Source organism: Amblyraja radiata, chromosome 18, assembly GCF_010909765.2.
Source record: "Amblyraja radiata isolate CabotCenter1 chromosome 18, sAmbRad1.1.pri, whole genome shotgun sequence".
NCBI lineage: Eukaryota > Metazoa > Chordata > Chondrichthyes > Rajiformes > Rajidae > Amblyraja > Amblyraja radiata.
In genome coordinates, this window is record NC_045973.1 from 2,450,001 (window position 1) to 2,467,944 (window position 17,944).

The following is a 17,944-nucleotide window of genomic DNA, read 5'->3' on the forward strand; positions in this document are numbered from 1 at the left end:
GCACAATTAACTTTCAACAGGTGCTGCAAATATTTTTGTCACCATAAATTATTGAATACAAAACTTCCAAAAAGTGTACTGATATTCCTGTTACTGGGAGATGACACCATGGCATTGTGTGGTCGAGGTATGTGAAGCCTAACCACGAGGTGTATCAGGACTGACTATCCTTTAGTCTTGTAGGCGTCATGGCCGTGCTGCTCTGGTCGATTGTAAAATGTTGCTGATTGTTTTAATGACACATTGCTTCAGTTTGGAGGTCGACTAAAGCACATTCTAGTTGCTCTCTTCTCAGCCTTGTGGAGGGCAATTATTGTCCATTGTTTGTTACAAAATGTAACTGATTTGGATAATTTGATTATAATTTTTCCTAGACAATTGGTTTCACATTTCCAAACTGACACGGCTGTATTTTAAATGAAGCTTCCTTTTGACATTGACCTTTTCCTAAAATATTGTCCAAATATTGATCAAAAGTGTATCCACTCTATCCAACCATCCCAACCCAATATTAAAATAATCTGCGTGGAAGCTTCAACACATCTTTAGCTTAATGGAGCTATCTCTTGCAATTATAATTATTCTTCGGATCATTTGGATAGTTTGCCAACTGATTTCACTCTCAGTCCCCTATTTACTTGTATTGAAACTCTGATTTGAATGTCCTTGGGACTTTTTTGGTGCCAGACCAGATTTCTCAGACTATTTAATGTTGATGCTATTAATAACCCAGCACACTTTTAATTCACCTGTCGTTTAGTATTACAAAGTTTCCAGTGAGCCGAATGAGTTTAAAGAGAGGATAGGAAACAGGGAAGATAGACACAAGATACTGGAGTAACACAGTGGGGTCAAGCAGCATCCCTGGAGAAAGGGAATAGGTGATGTTTCGGGTCAAGACCCTTCTTCAGATTAAGAGCGGGGTCCCAGTTTGTTTAAAGGGAATGCTGAAAAGAAAAACGTAAGGGAGAGTAAAGGGCCTGTCCCACTGTACGAGCTAATTCAAGAGTTCTCCTGAGTTTCCCCCGATTCGAACTTGGAGAATTACGGTAATGGCCGCTCGTAGGTACTCGGGGCTCTCGTGGACATTTTTCAACATGTTGAAAAATCTTCACGAGCTTACCGCGTTTCCAAAGTACCTGCCGTTAGCGTTACGAGCCGCTAAGAGACGTCCTGAGCTCCGACGTACCCGCACCGTACATTCTGTGTGCTTATGAGTTTGATTTTTTTTTAAACTCGGTAGAGCTCTTGAATTAGCTCGTACAGCCCCATCAGGAAGCACGAGAAACACTACTGAATCATCAGGACTTCTGAATAATCAGAGTAGATTATTGGAATTTTACTCATTAATTATTCCAATCAAAAATAAGATGTTCTATGATTAATCAACAATCGTGATGCATTCATTCATAAGAGCGTTGTTATTTCTCTCATTCGTAAAATTATTTTTTTAAGAAGAATAATATGTTTGCATTTTACTGTTGCCTTTCAGCTTCCTGCGATCTATGACCGCCTTGTTGGACCCCGCAGAAATCGAGGAAAGAGATTTGCGACGACAAAAACAACAAGAGCATCAAGTAACTACTTTATAAATTGTAAAACCTCCATTATTTGGGATTTAAATTGACCAAAGGTTTAGGGCATAATTTGTTAGTAAATTATTTTCTATTGTCAAAATATGTGACTGTTTTGATCTCTCCTGTGCTGCATTGCATTGTAGAGTAATATCTCTTGGAATTAGACATTTGTATAGTAAAATGTCTTCTGCGATTGCTTTATGTAATTTAAAAAAAATACTCTTCATAGTGATAGTAAAGTCATAAGGAATAGGAGTAGAATTTGGCCATTTGGCCCATCAAGTAAACTCCGCCATTCAATCATGGCTGATGTATCTCTCCCTTTTAGGTAGACACAAATGCTGGAGATACTCAGCGGGTGAGGCAGCATCTATGGAGCAAAGGAAATAGGCAATGTTTCGGGTCTTGACCCGAAACATTGCCTATTTCCTTCGCTCCATTGACGCTGCCTCACCCGCCGAGTTTCTCCAGAATTTTTGTCTACCTTCGATTTTCCAGCATCTGCAGTTTCTTCTTAAACTATCTCTTCCTCCTAATCCCGTTCTCCTGCCTTCTCCCCATAACTTCTGACACCCGTACTAATCAAGAATCTATCTATCTCTGCCTTAAAAATATCCACTGACTTGGCCTCCACAGCCGTCTGTGGCAAAGAATTCCACAGAATAGTAAGAAGAATACTTTGTGTGTGTCTTGGGGTGACCACAATGTCTCTCACAATGGGTTATGTTTCTGACACTGGGTGCTGTAGAAGGCCATAGCCCAGCAGGTGGAGGCGAAGCGGAGACTGAAACAGCTGGAAGAGGATAACAAACGAAAAGAAGAACAAAAAGAGGAACAGCGGCTGGCAAAAGAGCGGGAAAAGTTGAGAGAACAGTACGACGTAGAAACTCGAACACAACGGGGAAAGGAAGTAGGTATTTTTCACCACTTTGTTAAATGTTACTGAGGAATTTTCACGAGAAATGATTGAATTCATTCTACCTGTCTTTTATTCTGTGGATAAATTGATCGGTTAATGCCTCTGATCATGATATCTTTATCTCAAATCCCATGCTTCTTCACTTAACATGGTAGTAGTTTATAGTATATAGCTCACATGACACGGTCATGGATTGATACCTCATTCTATAACATGGGTACAAAATCTAGATCGGCAATACTCAGAGAGAGCGGTGTGCCATCCTTTGGTTGAAGTGCAGATTTAAGGTGTCATTTCTTTTTTTGTGGAGGGTGATCTATTATTCTCTCTTATAAGCCACACTACCTGAACACATTAGTGAGTTATTCTTTTCAGGCATCTTGCATATCCAAAGTGGCTGAAGTATTTTTCTAAAACTAAATAATGGTGACTGAACTTCCAAAATAATTCACTAATTGTGAAGAGGTTTGAGGTCCTGAAATGAAAAATCCAGCCTTCGATTGCAAGGGACTTTGTTGGCGTAATAGCTGTTGAAACATTAAAGAATTGTGTATAAAGAATGAAAGCATTTGTTGTATATATAATATCTGAAAGAAACTCCATGCATTTATTAGGTAGCGGAGCACGCTGACTAGAGACGCCTTGGAGCATTAACCAATGCAGCGCACTCTCTCATGGCTGCACCAGATGGGCACTGAGGAGAGTTAAGGGACTTGAACTAAAAAAAATGTAAATCACAGATGCATGAATGAATAAATGAAGTCAGTCAACTTTATTTGTCACATGCACATACAAGATGTACAGTGAAATGAAAGTGGCAATGCCTGCAGATTGTGCAAAAACAACAAAACTGAACATAACAGAACCAGTATTTACATTTTAGAAAGATAAAAAGACACAACACAACATTAAATTAGTCCCTGGTGAGATAAGAGTTTACAGTCCTGACGGCCTGTGGGAAGAAACTCCGTCTCATCCTCACCTTTTCGTAGCGTGACAGCGGAGGCGCTTGCCTGGCCGTAGCAGCTGGAACAGTCCGTTGCTGGGGTGGTAGGGGTCCTTCATGATCTTGCTGGCTCTGTATCTGCACCTCCTGGTGTATAGGTCCTGCAAGGGGAGGGGGGGGGAGTGTAGTTCCCATAGTGCGTTCGGCTGAACGCACTACTCTCTGCAGTGCATTCCTGTCCTGGGCAGAGCTGTTGCCAAACCGGATCGTGATGTTACCGAACAGGATGCTTTCTACAGCACCAGAGTTGTGTGGACCTTGCACCTTGATTCCCCAATTGTGAAACATCAAGGATAAAATGCCCATTCACACGCTCACATTGCCATGAATGTTCTTATGGGGCCTGCCCCACTTGCGCGAATTTTTAGGCGACTAGGCTGTCGCCACGTGGTCGCCTGTATGGTCATGAGTCGTCTCCTCAGTCGCCCCAAGAATCGTAGCGTTTTTCTGGTTGCTGCTGGATCTTGAAATGTTCAAAACTTTTTGGCGACAGTGGGCTTGACGCTAATGAGCATAGCTTGACTTCTCCCGATTAAGGTGCTGTTGTAGGTTGTCGCCAGGATGACGTAGGTTGTCGCCGGTGCTGACCGGTGAATTCCATTGGCCGACTACGTCAACCGGCGACAGGTACCAACGACTGAATTGTCTTAAGTTGTCTTCGGTTGTCGCCAACAGGGTCGTACCTTGTCGTAGCTTGTCTCTGGTGGACGTAGGTTGTCATAGGTGTGGTTGTAGGTGGACGTCCTAATGGGTCGCCAGTTGTCGATAGCTTGCCGTAGCTTGATGTCGACTAATTGGTAGGTTGTTGTAGACATTGTCCTGGACATTGTCGTAGGGGGGTTCAGTCGCCGAAAAAAATCGCCTAAGTGGGACAGGCCCATTATAGTCTTTTTGTGTTGTCAGCCTTGCATGAGTTTGTTTTTCCATATTCAAGTCCAAATCACATCCAATGATCAATGTGAAATTTGTAACTGATCATGGTTACCTTATTTTCCGTAGTTTATTTACAATGTTTTTCAAGACTTGGTTAACATTCCAATTAAACTGCCCACATCTCATGGTCAAACAGCATGAAAACAGACCCTTTGGCCCATCTCGTCCATGTCGCCAAGGTGCCCCATCTAAGCTAATTCTACTTGCCTGCATTTGGCTCAAATCCATCTAATCCTTTCCTAGGCATGTATCTATCCAAGTGTCTTTTAAATGCTGTTATAGTACCTGCCTTAACGACCACCCCTGGCAGCTCGTTCCATTTACCCCCCCCCCCCCACCTCATTCCATATACCCATCATATCTACATCAATTTTATGCAATTTCTACAAAATTAAAGCAAATGGTAGAAATATTCAGCGTGGCAGGCAGCACCTTTAGAGGAGCAGCTGTGTTACTGTTTCAATTTGATTGCCTTCCATCATTTCTCATTATTTTCGCTTGACCTGAAATTTCAGTATTTTTAAATTCAAATTTCCAACGTTTGCGGTACTTTGCTTTTGTTACTGAAGTCAAAGTATCCTTTATTGTCATTCAGACCTTTCGGTCTGAACGAATTTTTGTTGCCTTGCAGTCATACATATAATAAAATGACAAAACATACAATAAACACAAATTTAACATCCACCACAGTGAGTTCACCAGACACTTCCTCTCTGTGATGGAAGGCAGAAGTCTTAAAGTCTTTGTCCCTTCCCTCCTTGCTCTCCCTCTGCGCTGAGGCGATCCAGGCCTCCGATGTAGTGACCCCACCGCGTGATGGTAAATAAGTCCCGCGGCTCAACCGTGCTCCACGAACGGGCTGGTTCAAACTCCGCGGGCCAGGGTGGTCGAAGCTGCCGAAGCTGCCGCCCTCCAGTCCAGCGGACGAAGTTGTTGTTGCGGGAGCTCCGGAACCAACCTGTGACCTACGAGCTCCCGCGATGTCGTCCATTGGCCCACAGCCGAACCTCCGAAGTCGGGCCACTGCCGCCTCAGCTCCGAGTCGGGCCGCTGCCGAAAGCCGGAACGCCGCCTCAGCCCCGAGTTGGGCAGCCGCCGGAACGCAGCCTCAGCCCCGAGTCGGGCCGCTGCCGAAAGCCGGAACGCCGTCTCAGCCCCGAGTCGGGCAGCCGCCGGAACGCAGCCTCAGCTCCGAGTCTGGCCGTCACGGAACGCAGCCTCAGCCCCGAGTCTGGCCGTCACGGAACGCCGCCTCAGCCCCGAGTTGGGCAGCCGCCGGAACGCAGCCTCAGCCCCGAGTCGGGCCGCTGCCGAAAGCCGAAACGCCGTCTCAGCCCCGAGTCGGGCAGCCGCCGGAACGCAGCCTCAGCCCCGAGTCGGGCCGCTGCCGAAAGCCGGAACGCCGTCTCAGCCCCGAGTCGGGCAGCCGCCGGAACGCAGCCTCAGCCCCGAGTCGGGCCGCTGCCGAAAGCCGGAACGCCGTCTCAGCCCCGAGTCGGGCAGCCGCCGGAACGCAGCCTCAGCCCCGAGTCGTGCCGCTGCCGAAAGCCGGAACGCCGTCTCAGCCCCGAGTCGGGCAGCCGCCGGAACGCAGCCTCAGCCCCGAGTCGGGCCGCTGCCGATAGCCGGAACGCCGTCTCAGCCCCGAGTCGGGCAGCCGCCGGAACGCAGCCTCAGCCCCGAGTCGGGCCGCTGCCGAAAGCCGGAACGCCGTCTCAGCCCCGAGTCGGGCAGCCGATGGAACGCAGCCTCAGCCCCGAGTCTGGCAGCCGCCGCCTTAGCTCCGAGTTGGGCCGAACGCCGCCTCAGCTCTGAGTCGGGCCGCCGCCGCCTTAGCTGTGAGTCGGGCCGCAGCCGGAACGCATCCTCAGCTCCGAGTCTGGCCATCGCCGGAATGCAGCCTCAGCCCCGAGTCGAGCCGCCGCAGCCTCAGCCCCGAAGTCGGCCAGCCTCGCGCTGGTAAGTCCTGGCTGGCTCTGCCTCCGGAGCCTCGAGGTCGGTCCCAGTTGGAGGCCGCCAGCTTCGCTATTAGGCCTCAGCGTAGACGGAGACAGAAATGGGGGATACGACAAGAAGAGTCGCACCCCCCCCCCCGAAGGAAGAGACTAAAACAAGTTTTTCCCACTCCCTCCACACATACACAATCTAATAACTCAAATTAACTAACTAAAACAGGACAAGAAATATAGTGTGGAAGCGGGCCCTTCGGCCCAACTTGCCCACACCAGTTACACTAGTCCCACCAGCCTGCATTTGGTCCATATCCCTCCAAACCTGTCTTATCCATGCACCTGTCTAACTGTTTCTTAAATGTTGGGATAGTCCCTGCCTCAACTGCCTCCCATGGCTGATTGTTCCCTTTGTGAGAAAATGTTACCCCTCAGATTCCTATCAAATCTTTTCCCCTTCACCTTAAACTGTCCTCTGGTCCAACTCTGGGCAAGAGACTCTGTGCATCTGCCCGATCTATTCCTCTCGTGATTTTATACAGAGAAAATCATTAGTAAGTCTCTCTGGTGTCTTTGATATTTTAGGAGCTGCAAACCCAAAACACCAATAGGCTTTATGAAGCCATGCAGAAGGCACAAGAGGAAGCAAAAAGGCAGAAGCAGGAACAGCGCATTAAAGACTTGGTGCGCAAAGGACATGACATTTCAAATTTGCATAAGAGTGTGGAAGGCAAGTAGTAGCTATTTGCCAGACTTCACTCTGTGCTTGCTCGTGCGATACTAAACTATTTAACATATAGTTTCCATTATTTCCCCCTTTGTGTAACAGCGTTTATTTTGTACCCGTAGGTACAACACATGAGATGGGCACCTGTGAAATATATAATGATCTTGTTTATGAAACAGTTGACGAGGAGCTGGGACTAGACCCGCTGGAGGAGGAGTCTCCGAGAAAAGACAGGGGTATTCAGACTGGTTAGTATATTCTGCAAAAGCAAAGCCATCACATTGTCCATCTTAACATTGTCTTTGTCTTTTCATTTTTTTGCAACAACAAAAAAGGGCCGGCACGGTGGCGCAGTGGTAGAGTTGCTGACTTGCAGCGCCGGAGATCCTGGTTCGATCCCGACTACGGGTGCTGTCTGTACGGAGTTTGTACGTCCTCCCCGTGACCGTATGGGTTTTCTCTGAGATCTTCGGTTTCCTCCCACACTCAAAAGATGTACAGGTTTGTAGGTTAACTGGCTTGGTGTAAGTGTAAATTGTCCCTAGTGTGTGTAGGGTAGCATTAATGTGTGAGGATCACTGGTCGGCATGGACTCGGTGGGACGAAGGGCCTGTTTCTGCGCTGTATCTCTAAACCAAACTAAAAAACATAAGGCTGTGGCAGATACCGAGAACAACAATGAAAGCCCTGTCCCACTGTACAAGTTCATTCAAGAGCTCTCCCGAGTTTAAGAAAAAAATCAAACTCGTGGAAGCATGTAGAATGTACATAGTGGGTACGTCGGAGCTCGGGGACGTCTTTTAGCGGCTCATAACGATAACGGCAGGTACTCGGGAAACGCGGTAAGCTCAGGAAGACTCGTGAAGATTTTTCAACATGTTGAAAAATGTCCACGAGAGCCCCGAGTAACTACGAGCGTCCATTACCATAAATCTCCGAGTTCGAATCAGGGCAAACTCGGGAGAACTCTTGAATGAACTCGTACAGTGGGACAGGGCTATTAATCTGTACATTGCTCGTTATACACCTAGCAAAAGCTAGCATGAAATGGGCCCTTCAGCCCATCGAGTCCACACCAACAAATGACCACCATTTCCACTAATTTTATATTAATATCTCTTAATAGCATGTTTTATTTTCTCCATATTATCAATAACCCCACCTTCATTACGTTCATGAGATTCTACAACTCACTAGGGGGCAACTTACACTGGCAATTAACCTGTCATAGGGATGTGGAGGGAAACCGGAGCAGCGGGGGGAAGTCTATGTGGTTACGCAAGAACGTGCAAACTGCACCCAAGGTCTGAGCCTAGGTCTCCAGCATAGTGAGGCCAGCAGCTGCGGGCTCTGCTACTGTGCCAAAGTTTGTCCACGTGCCAGACAAAAGTGCAAGGCTGTAGAAATTGTGATTTCTTGAGAATAACCAATCACTTTATAAGTCCTAGGAGCAGAATAAGGCCATTTGGCCCAAAGTGTCTACTCTGCCATTCGCTCATGGCTGATCTATCTTTCCCTCTCAACCCCATTCTCCTGCCTTCTCCCCGTAACCCTTGACACCCGTACTAAACCATTGATGCCCGGAGCGTGGTCTTGCATCGCCCGGCGCGACCTTAATGGCCACGGGACTTACTTACCATCGCCCGCCGGGGGCTTTGACCTTGACATTGGGAGAAGAATGGGGAGTGCAGGGGAGAGACAAGACTTTGCCTTCCATCACAGTGAGGAGGAGATTCACTGTGATGGATATTTGTGTAAATTGTGTTGTGTCTTGGTTGTTTTCTTGTTGAAACCAAATTTTGTTTGAACTTCATTTGAGGTTCAAATGACAATAAACGGTATTGTATTGTATGCAATAAATTACTCATCCAGCGCATCAATTGTTTTAAAAGGTTTACTTTTCATCTTTTATTAAATAACTTGCTGAATTATACATTAAATTATTGTGTTGATCGAAAATTCCATTGAATCAAAGCTTCTCTTGGAATTAAAATTGCTAAATTTTAGCAAAATTGCCCCTGGTTTGTAGTGACTGGGTGTGGAACAGAATGAGTGTGAACAGCTGAACAATAGTTGGCGTTGGCTGAAGGGCTTGTTTCCATGCTGTATCTTGCAATCAATCAATCAGTTCAACTTTTTTTTTTAAGAGGACTTTGAGATAAATGGAAAAGCACAACGTACTATGTACAACACACAAATTCGAGACCGTGGTCAGGTATCCACTACATCAAATGCAGCTGCTGAACACAATGAATCCAACAACATGTACGCCAAAAAGAAGTCCAAGCCAGCTGAAAAGGCACCACCGGTAACTGGAAAAGAAAATTATTTACAAAATGATGATTTATACAATCAGTTTGCAAGAATGAAGAAAGGAAAGAATGAGAAACGGCCTGAATGGAATATAAACATAACAAATAAGAGGTATGTGCCTGCTTCACAGCGGTACCCGAGAGTTATGCAAGTGGAGAGGGAGGAGAAGAGAATGAAGAGGCAGATGGAGCTGTTGCAACTGTTGGAAAAGAACGTTCCGGATCAAAGGCCGAAGAAAAAGCCAGCCACAAAGGAGCAGTCATCCGAGCGCCTGTCCTCACCAGTGGTGCCAGCTCTACAGGCAAAACTACAGCTGGCCACATGCCCCCAGCTCCTGGACAAGCAAAGGCTATTGGCTGTGAGGAAGGTATGGACTCACCTTTCTACTCTATCGGCCCAATACCAAGTAATGGTGGGGAAGCACTGAGATTTGCTCACCCTTAATGATTAAACTACATCATTTTTATGTTGAAATGGGATTCTTTTTTTAAAAAATAAAAGAACTTCTTCTCATGATTTTAAAGGCCTTTGTACATTCACCACGTCAAGCAGCACCTTTATGCAAACAAATACATTCTTGGGATGAACGCTGCATGCCATTTTCATGTTAAGTTTAAATTTTCCATTGGATTTTGAGCTCCCTTTTTTTGTTCTCCTCGTCACCCTCTACCCAAGACCCATCTTTGCCCCCCCTCATTGACCTTGAAGGGGATTGGAATGGTCACCGTCACCCCATCACCCCACTTCCTCCTTCCCTTGTCCTTGATTTTCAATATTCAGAAGTAATAGCATTACTTCAGTTCCAGTGGAATCATAGTCGCGATAGAACGGAACATAGGGCTTGTTTGTGTATAGCATGGGAATGTGCCCTTTGGCCCACAATGTATGTGCTGACCAGGATTGCCAGATGAAACTAATCCCATCTACTTGCCCATGATCCACACGCCTCAGTTCCCTGGATAGTTGATGCTGCTTAAACATCGCTATTGTGCCTGCTTCCACCATGCTCCCAGCAGTGTGTTCCTACCACACCGTTTTAAAAAAATGGCCTTGTGTATCTCTTTTAAACATTCTTCCTCTCACCTTCAAGGTATACACTCTAGTGTATGACATTTCCACCTATGCCTCATAATTTTATAAACTTAGGTTTGTCCATCCTTTCCTTGAAGCGAATACTCCCTAATCCAGGTGACATCATGGTGAATGTAGACTCAAAATGCTGGAGTAACTCAGCGGGACAGGCTTCTTGAAACTGAAGAAGCGTCTCGACCCAAATCGTCACCCATTCCTTCTGTCCAGTACTGCCTATCCCACTGAGTTATTCAAGCATTTTGTGTCTATCTTCGATGTAAACCAGCTCCTTCCGCCACATCATGGTGAACCTCTTCTGCAGGCACTTCAAGACCTCCACATCCTACCTGCAAGCAGACTGATTGAATCAGTCTCCCTAGGTAGGAAGATTGCAGTAGTTTTGTCTCATAGGGATGTTCTTTGATTGCAGCTGCTCATAAGACTGGTAATGAAAATTGAAAAAAAGTGTAGTTGCTGGAAATCTGAAGTCAAATAAAATACTAGGAATATTCTTCCTCCGACAGTAGCTGCTGCTGCCTGACCTACTTAGTGCTTGTTGCCTTTGCTGCTTGTATTCACTGTTACTCAACTCTAATGTTTCACTTGCAAGTGTGTTCAATGTTATCTTCTAATCTTTATGTTTTTTAATGTTTTCCAATGGGATTTTTTAAATGTTAAAGTCCTCTCAGTTTTATTCATCTGAATGTTTGTAACTTTTAAAATGAGCAATTACTAATTTGAAAATAACTTATTTACAGGAAGTCCCGATGAAAAGGAACACCTCCAATCACAAACTACCCGTTGACAAAGATTACAGGTCGGTTGCCTAGTATATCTGTTAATCCATCTTGCCCCGGACTCTAGAATATCTTTCAGTCCAGCACTATTGAATAATCCAATCCTATTTAATTTATTATTTTAGTAGTACATTCTTTCCAGTGTACCTAGTCAGTTTCAAGAGAGCATGGGACATAAAGTTTAAGAATAAGGGGTAAGCCATTTAGAACGGAGACGAGGAAACACTTTTTCTCACAGTGGTGAGTCTGTGGAATTCTCTGCCTCGGAGGACGGTGGAGGCAGGTTTTCTGGATGCTTTCAAGAGAGAGCTAGATAGGGCTCTTAGAAATAGCGGAGTCAGGGGATATGGGGAGAAGGCAGGAACTGATTGGGGATGATCAGCCATGATCCCATTGAATGGCGGTGCTGGCTCGAAGGGCCGAATGGCCTACTCCTTCACCTATTGTCTATTGTCTAAAACCAGGACAGCATTCTGAAGCAAGGGAAGTTCGAAGGGAGGAACCATTGGCCAAATGTGTCAGAGGGAGAGCAGTGAGCCAGCTACTGAATCACCCGTCTGAAGAAGGTCCCGGCTCGAAACGTCACCTATCCATGTTCTCCAGAGATGTTGCCTGACCAGCTGAGTTACTCCAGTACTCTGTGAAACGTCACCTATCCATGTTCTCCACAGATGCTGCCTGACCCGATGAGTTACTCCAGCACTCTGTGAAACGTCACCTATCCATGTTCTCCACAGATGCTGCCTGACCCGCTGAGTTACTCCAGCACTCTGTGAAACGTCACCTATCCATGTTCACCAGAGATGCTGCCTGACCTGCTGAGTTACTCCAGCATTTTGTGTTTAACATCAGACTTTTTCTTATTTTTCGGTAAAATGCAAATCAATATTGGGAACTTGGCAGTACAGGGGGGAGGGGGTTAAGGAAGAGCCTGATGGAGGTGTTAAAAGTACGTGGATTTGACATTGCATAAGAACATCAAAACATTGCTCCCATTTGCGCAAGTCCAAAACTAGGAAGCAAAAAATAATTCACCAATAAATATAGCGAGGTACTTGTGGGAAACTTGTGTTTCCATATAATTTCCTTTCACGGGGAAGATTGAAATCCACATAAGGAACAACGTTGGTAAGGTGATTTTGACATCTTTTGGGAGGAAAAGCTACTGGAAAGTGAACACTGGTACAGGTGCGGAAACCAAATGGCCGACTTTTGTGCTGTAAAACTGTGTATGAACCTGATCTTGTATCACAAAAAGGAGGCTCATTCTTGTGGTGGGTTTAGCCACTGTGGCGATATCACCAGTACCTTACAGTAGGACAGCATTCTGAAGCAAGGGAAGCCTAGTTTTCTTGCACAGTTAGGAAGAGGATATGGTTTTTGTGGCCACAAACACGTTTTTTATAAATGTAGAAATTTCAATCTTTTAGCCTTTTCAACTTCTGATCCATTCTGTTGCCGATTGGCTGGTGAGAAACTTTTGGTTCTTCCAGGGCAGGATAGCATGGGTCCACACAGGAATTTAATTTTCTTTTTATGACTCGTAATCATGTTCCTAAGTGATGGGAGCAGAATTAGCCCATTTGGTCCATCGAATCTACTCCACCATTCAATCATGGCTCTACCCTAACCCCATTCTCCTGCCTTCTCCCCATAACCCCTGACACCCGTACTAATCAAGAATCTAAGGTAGACAAAAGTGCTGGAGAAACTCAGAGGGTGCAGCAGCATCTATGGAGCGAAGGAAATAGGCAACATTTCGGGCCAAAACCATTCTTCATTCCAGCATCTGCAGTTCCTTTTTAAACACTAATCAAGAATCTATCTGTCTCTGCTTTAAAAATATCCACTGACTTGGCCTCCACAGCCGTCTGTGACAAAGCATTCCAGATTCATCACCCTCTGACTAAAGTAATTCCTCTTCATCTACTCCCTAAAAGAATGTCTGTTAATTCTGAGGCTATGACCTCTCGTCCTAGACTCTCCCACTGGTGGAAACATCCTCTCCACAACCACTCCATCCGAACTTCTCACTATTCTATACGTTTCAATGAGGTCCCCCCCTCATTCTTCTCAACTCCAGCAAGTACAGGCCCAGCACCGTCAAACGCTCATCAAATGTTAACCTACTCTTTCCGGGTAGACAAAAATGCTGGAGAAACTCAGCGGGTGAGGCAGCATCTATGGAGCGAAGGAAATAGGCGACGTTTCGGGTCGAGACCCTTCTCCATAGATGCTGCCTCACCCGCTGAGTTTCTCCAGCATTTTTGTCTACCTTCGATTTTTCCAGCATCTGCAGTTCCCTCTTAAATATTATTTTTACAGAAGTATCTTTACGAAGTAAAAATGATCAAAATTAACAATGAGAAATGGGATTATTTTCTTTCCAGGTGCAGATCTCCACCGATTCCATCACTGAGAAACAAACAATTGCAAATGGTGCAGGAGCCACGGACAGTTGGCAATCCTGCTCCTAGCGAATGCTGTCGGTGGGCTCCATTTGCCAATGAGGCAGCCAGTGACTTTGTTCCATATGTGCGCACAGATGAGGTGTACCACTTGGATCCTGATGCTCCTATGTCAAGGCCTTCTACAGATGACCCACAGTACAAGCGTTCTACTGGTATGGTTGCACCTTTTTTAATTTAAACATTATACGGGTGGCACAGCAGTAGTTACTGCTTTACAGCATCCCGGTCCCGGGTTCCATCCCGACTACGGGTGCTGTCTGTACGGAGTTTGCACGTTCTCCCCTTGACCTGCATGGGTTTTCTCTGGGATCTTTGGTTTCCTCCCACACTCCAAAGACGCACAGGTTTGTAGGTTAATTGGCTTGGTATAAATGTAAATTGTCTTTGGTGTGTGTGTAGGGTAGTGTTAATGTGCGGGGATCGCTGGTCGTTGCGGACTCGGTGGGCCGAAAGGCCTGTTCCGCGCTGTATCTCCAAACTAAACTAAACATCTGGTTGTCATTTTGGCACATACCGCTGCTATGGAAATGAAAGCTAAGAAGATTTCCATATGGTTTGTGGGATTATTTGCATTGAGCAGGAAACAAACTTGAGCCAGCAATGCCATTCGATACAACCGTGGCTGCTCTGCCCTGCTCTGCCCTCCGAGTTGAATGGCCTTTTCCTAATTTAACCTTTTGCTGTTCAAACTGCTGCAGTTTTAAATGCCTGTTGGATTAGTGACATAATATTTCAAGGACATGAACTATTACACAGCTAAGCACCAATATGTAATTTCCCAACATCAATATATATTTGATGATAAATTGTAATTAATGCTGTGGCTACTTTGCACCTTCATTATAATGTGAATGTTGTAGATTCCTGTGTAGACAAAGGGCAGGGGGGGGTAATTCATCTGTTTCCCACAGAAACAGATTTCCGGTGGCGCTGGTGCTAGCTGTCTCCACCTTCAGTCTGGTATCTTCTTGTTTTTTTGTTATGTTGAAGTGCGTTTTAAAATTTTTTTTTATGTCTTTATGTGGGAGAAGAGGGTACGGTAAGGGGGATACCATCCTTCAGTCGCTTCCTGGGGAGGATGCGACTATTATTCGAGTCGCATACTCGCCCCGCCCCCCCCCCCCCCCCCCCCCCCCCCCACCAGCGGCCTACCTACTGGAATGGCGCGGCCTATCCTGCCGGGACCGACCAGAGGTCCAGCAGCAGCAGCGGCGCAGCATTGGAAACATCGCGGGCCGGGCGATGCCTTACCGGGGATCGCCGTTTGGTGCTCCGGAGTACTGGGCCTGCTGCACCGACATCGTGGAGCTGTGGTTCGCGGAGCTCCCAACGCGGGCGGAGCTGATCAACATCGCGGAGTCCTGCGACTCTGCCCGGCTTGGCCTGCAGACTTGGGAGCCGAGGACTCCAGTGGGAGGTAGCTGACCTGGAGGTCCGGGCCGCTGAGGATGTTCTCCGTCGGTGTCTCATCATCCCGGGCGTGAGGGCCTGAGCATCGGGCTGCCCGTGGTGGCGACTGCGGGTGCTCGGGAGGCCCCGGCCACGGGTGAACATCTGGGAAGATCGGAGGGGAGGCTGGCTGGACTATGGTACCTTCCTCAACTTTGGTGCCACTGTGTTATGTTGTGGTTATGTTGTGTCGTGGACTTCTGTGTTTGTGCTTTTTTTAATTTTAATATGTTTTTATTTATTTATTATTTATTTTTATGATACTTGACTGTAAGGAAAATTCATTTTGTTGTCTCTAATATGAGATAATGACTATAAATTGAATACAATACAATTGAACATTGGGATTGCTAAGGGTTGTTTATCAGAATCCACGGTGATAGGATTTCCTGCTCCAATGTACAAGATATTTAATTGTTTGCTGAAAGTATCCAAATACCATTTGCTAGTTGCACTTGCCTCTTGCATCTTCAATTCTATTGTAAGTCTGTAGGTCAATTAGCGTTGCCTGGGCAAACTCCGCCCAGGCAAAGCCACGGGTCCCGATGGTGTCAGCCCTGGGGTATTCAAGGCGTGTGCCAGCCAGTTGTGTGGCGTACTCCAGCATATCTTCAGCGTGAGCCTGGAGTGTGTTCCTGTGATGTGGAAGACATCCTGCCTGCTTCCTGGACCAAAGATGACGCGCCCCAACTCCTCCAATGACTACAGACCAGTGGTGCTGACCTCACACATCATGAAGTCTGTGGAGAGGGTGGTGCTCACTCACCTGCGACCCCTGGTTAAACCCTACCTGGACCCCCTGCAGTTCACTTACCAAACAAAGATGGGGGTGGAGGACGTATACCTGCTCCATCGTTCCTGTGCTCACCTGGATTTACTTCAGTAAATTTAACACCATCCGTCCTGCACTGCGATGGAGCAAACTGACACAGCTGCGGGTGGATGCTCCATTGGTGTCCTGGATCACCAACTACTTGACTGGACGACCACTATATGTCAGGCTACAGAACTGTGTCTCGGACATGGTAGTGAGCAACACAGGGGACGGTCCTCTCTCCCTTCCTGTTCACCATTTACACCTCAGACTTCAGATATAACTTGGACTACTGCCACCTGCAGAAGTTTTCACTGTGACTCTGTAATTGTGGGTTGCATCAGTGAGGGGAGGGAAGCTGAATACAGAGGTGTAGTCAATGACGTCGAATGGTGTGGGCTGAATCACCTGCAGCTCAACACCAACAAGACTAAGGAGTTAGTGGTGGACTTTATGAGGAGAGGAACACCCATCTCCAGTCTCCATCAAGGGTGTGGATGTGCAGTTTACCAGGGAGCACAAGTAGCTTGTATTGTACCTGGACTGTAAACCGGACTGGTCCAGGAATGCTGAGGCCCCGTACAAGAAGGGACAGAGCCGGCTGTACTTTTTGACAAGGCTCTACTCCTTCAATGTCTGAAGTAAGATGCTGCAGGTGTTCTATCAATCGGTGGTGGCCAGTGCCATCTTCTATGCTGTCGTGTGCAGGGGCAGCAGGGCGAAGGCTGCAGATGCCAATAGGATGAACAAGCTCATCGGGAAGGCTGGATCCGACCTGGGGGCAGAGTTGGATTCACAGGAGGCGGTGTTGGGGGGGAGGATGCTCCTCAAACAATACAGCTCACCCCCTTCATGACACACTGGCCAACCTGAGGAGTTCCTTCAGCAACAGACTGGTTCCACCAAGATGCAGCACAGAACGCCACAGGAGATTCTTCTTTCTTGTGGCGATTGGACTTTACAACTCCTCCCCCTTCTGTCGTGAGAGACTGATTCCCCCCCCTCCACTCTCCCCAATCCTGGCCTTTCTACTCGTCACTTTAATTTTGTGCATCATGTTTTATGACTGTTGGCAGACCATTTTCCCTCCTGGGATAAGGTTCTCTCTCTCCATCCCCTCCCCCTTCCCAGTTCTCCCACTAGTCTTACTGTCTTCGACTACATTCTATCTCTCTCCCACCCATTCCCGACATCAGTCTGAAGAAGGGTCTCGACCCGAAACGTCACCCATTCATTCCCTCCAGAGATGCTGCCTGTCCAGCTGAGTCACTCCAGCATTTAGTGTCTACCTCCGATTGAAACCAGCATCTGCAGTCTTTCCTACAAATAAAGTTCTATCGTATTGTAAATTGTCCCTAGTATATAGCGTAGTACTAGTGTACGGGGATTGCTGGTTGGCATGGACTTGGTGGGCCGAAGGGCCTGTTTCTGCGCTTTGTCTCCAAACTACAAAACTAAATTGGATTCAATGGAATCAAAGGTGCTGTTGCACCAGATCCAGGAGTTGCAACCAAAGCCAGTTTCTCCCCCGTCCCGCTTTGATTAGGTATTTGCTCATTTCCTTTCCCATTCTCTTGTTTTCAGTTACCGTTATGGATCACTTGCAGTGTAAAGCCGATAGCGCGGACCTTCCCAGAGATCCTCTTCTCAACCCTGACTTGCTGAGAAATCGGGAGCGGCAGCAGGCTATTCTCAAAAGCCTTTCAGAACTTCGACAAGTAAGACTTTTCCCAAATGTGCACTTTCCCAGCGTCTCATTCATAGACCATAAGAAGCAACCAGAAACTCAGCACCACTTCCATCTTGTTTAAGAAGGAACTGCAGATGCTGGAAAATCGAAGGTAAACAAATGTTGGAGAAACTCAGCGGGTGAGGCAGCATCTATGGAACGAAGGAAATAGGCTTCTCGACCCGAAAC

General features: G+C 46.7%; 1 protein-coding gene across 2 annotated transcripts in view; it reads left to right on the forward strand.

The window, feature by feature from the left end:
• Positions 1-17,944, forward strand: part of ccdc66 (coiled-coil domain containing 66) — a 38,601-nt gene that overhangs the window by 18,058 nt on the left and 2,599 nt on the right. For both annotated transcript variants that reach the window (XM_033036571.1, XM_033036572.1), the window contains 8 exons: positions 1,493-1,577; positions 2,326-2,487; positions 6,970-7,114; positions 7,234-7,359; positions 9,259-9,791; positions 11,254-11,312; positions 13,683-13,915; positions 17,611-17,744. In XM_033036571.1, coding sequence (XP_032892462.1) covers positions 1,493-1,577; positions 2,326-2,487; positions 6,970-7,114; positions 7,234-7,359; positions 9,259-9,791; positions 11,254-11,312; positions 13,683-13,915; positions 17,611-17,744 — 1,477 coding nt within the window. The remainder of the gene's footprint in view (positions 1-1,492; positions 1,578-2,325; positions 2,488-6,969; positions 7,115-7,233; positions 7,360-9,258; positions 9,792-11,253; positions 11,313-13,682; positions 13,916-17,610; positions 17,745-17,944) is intronic.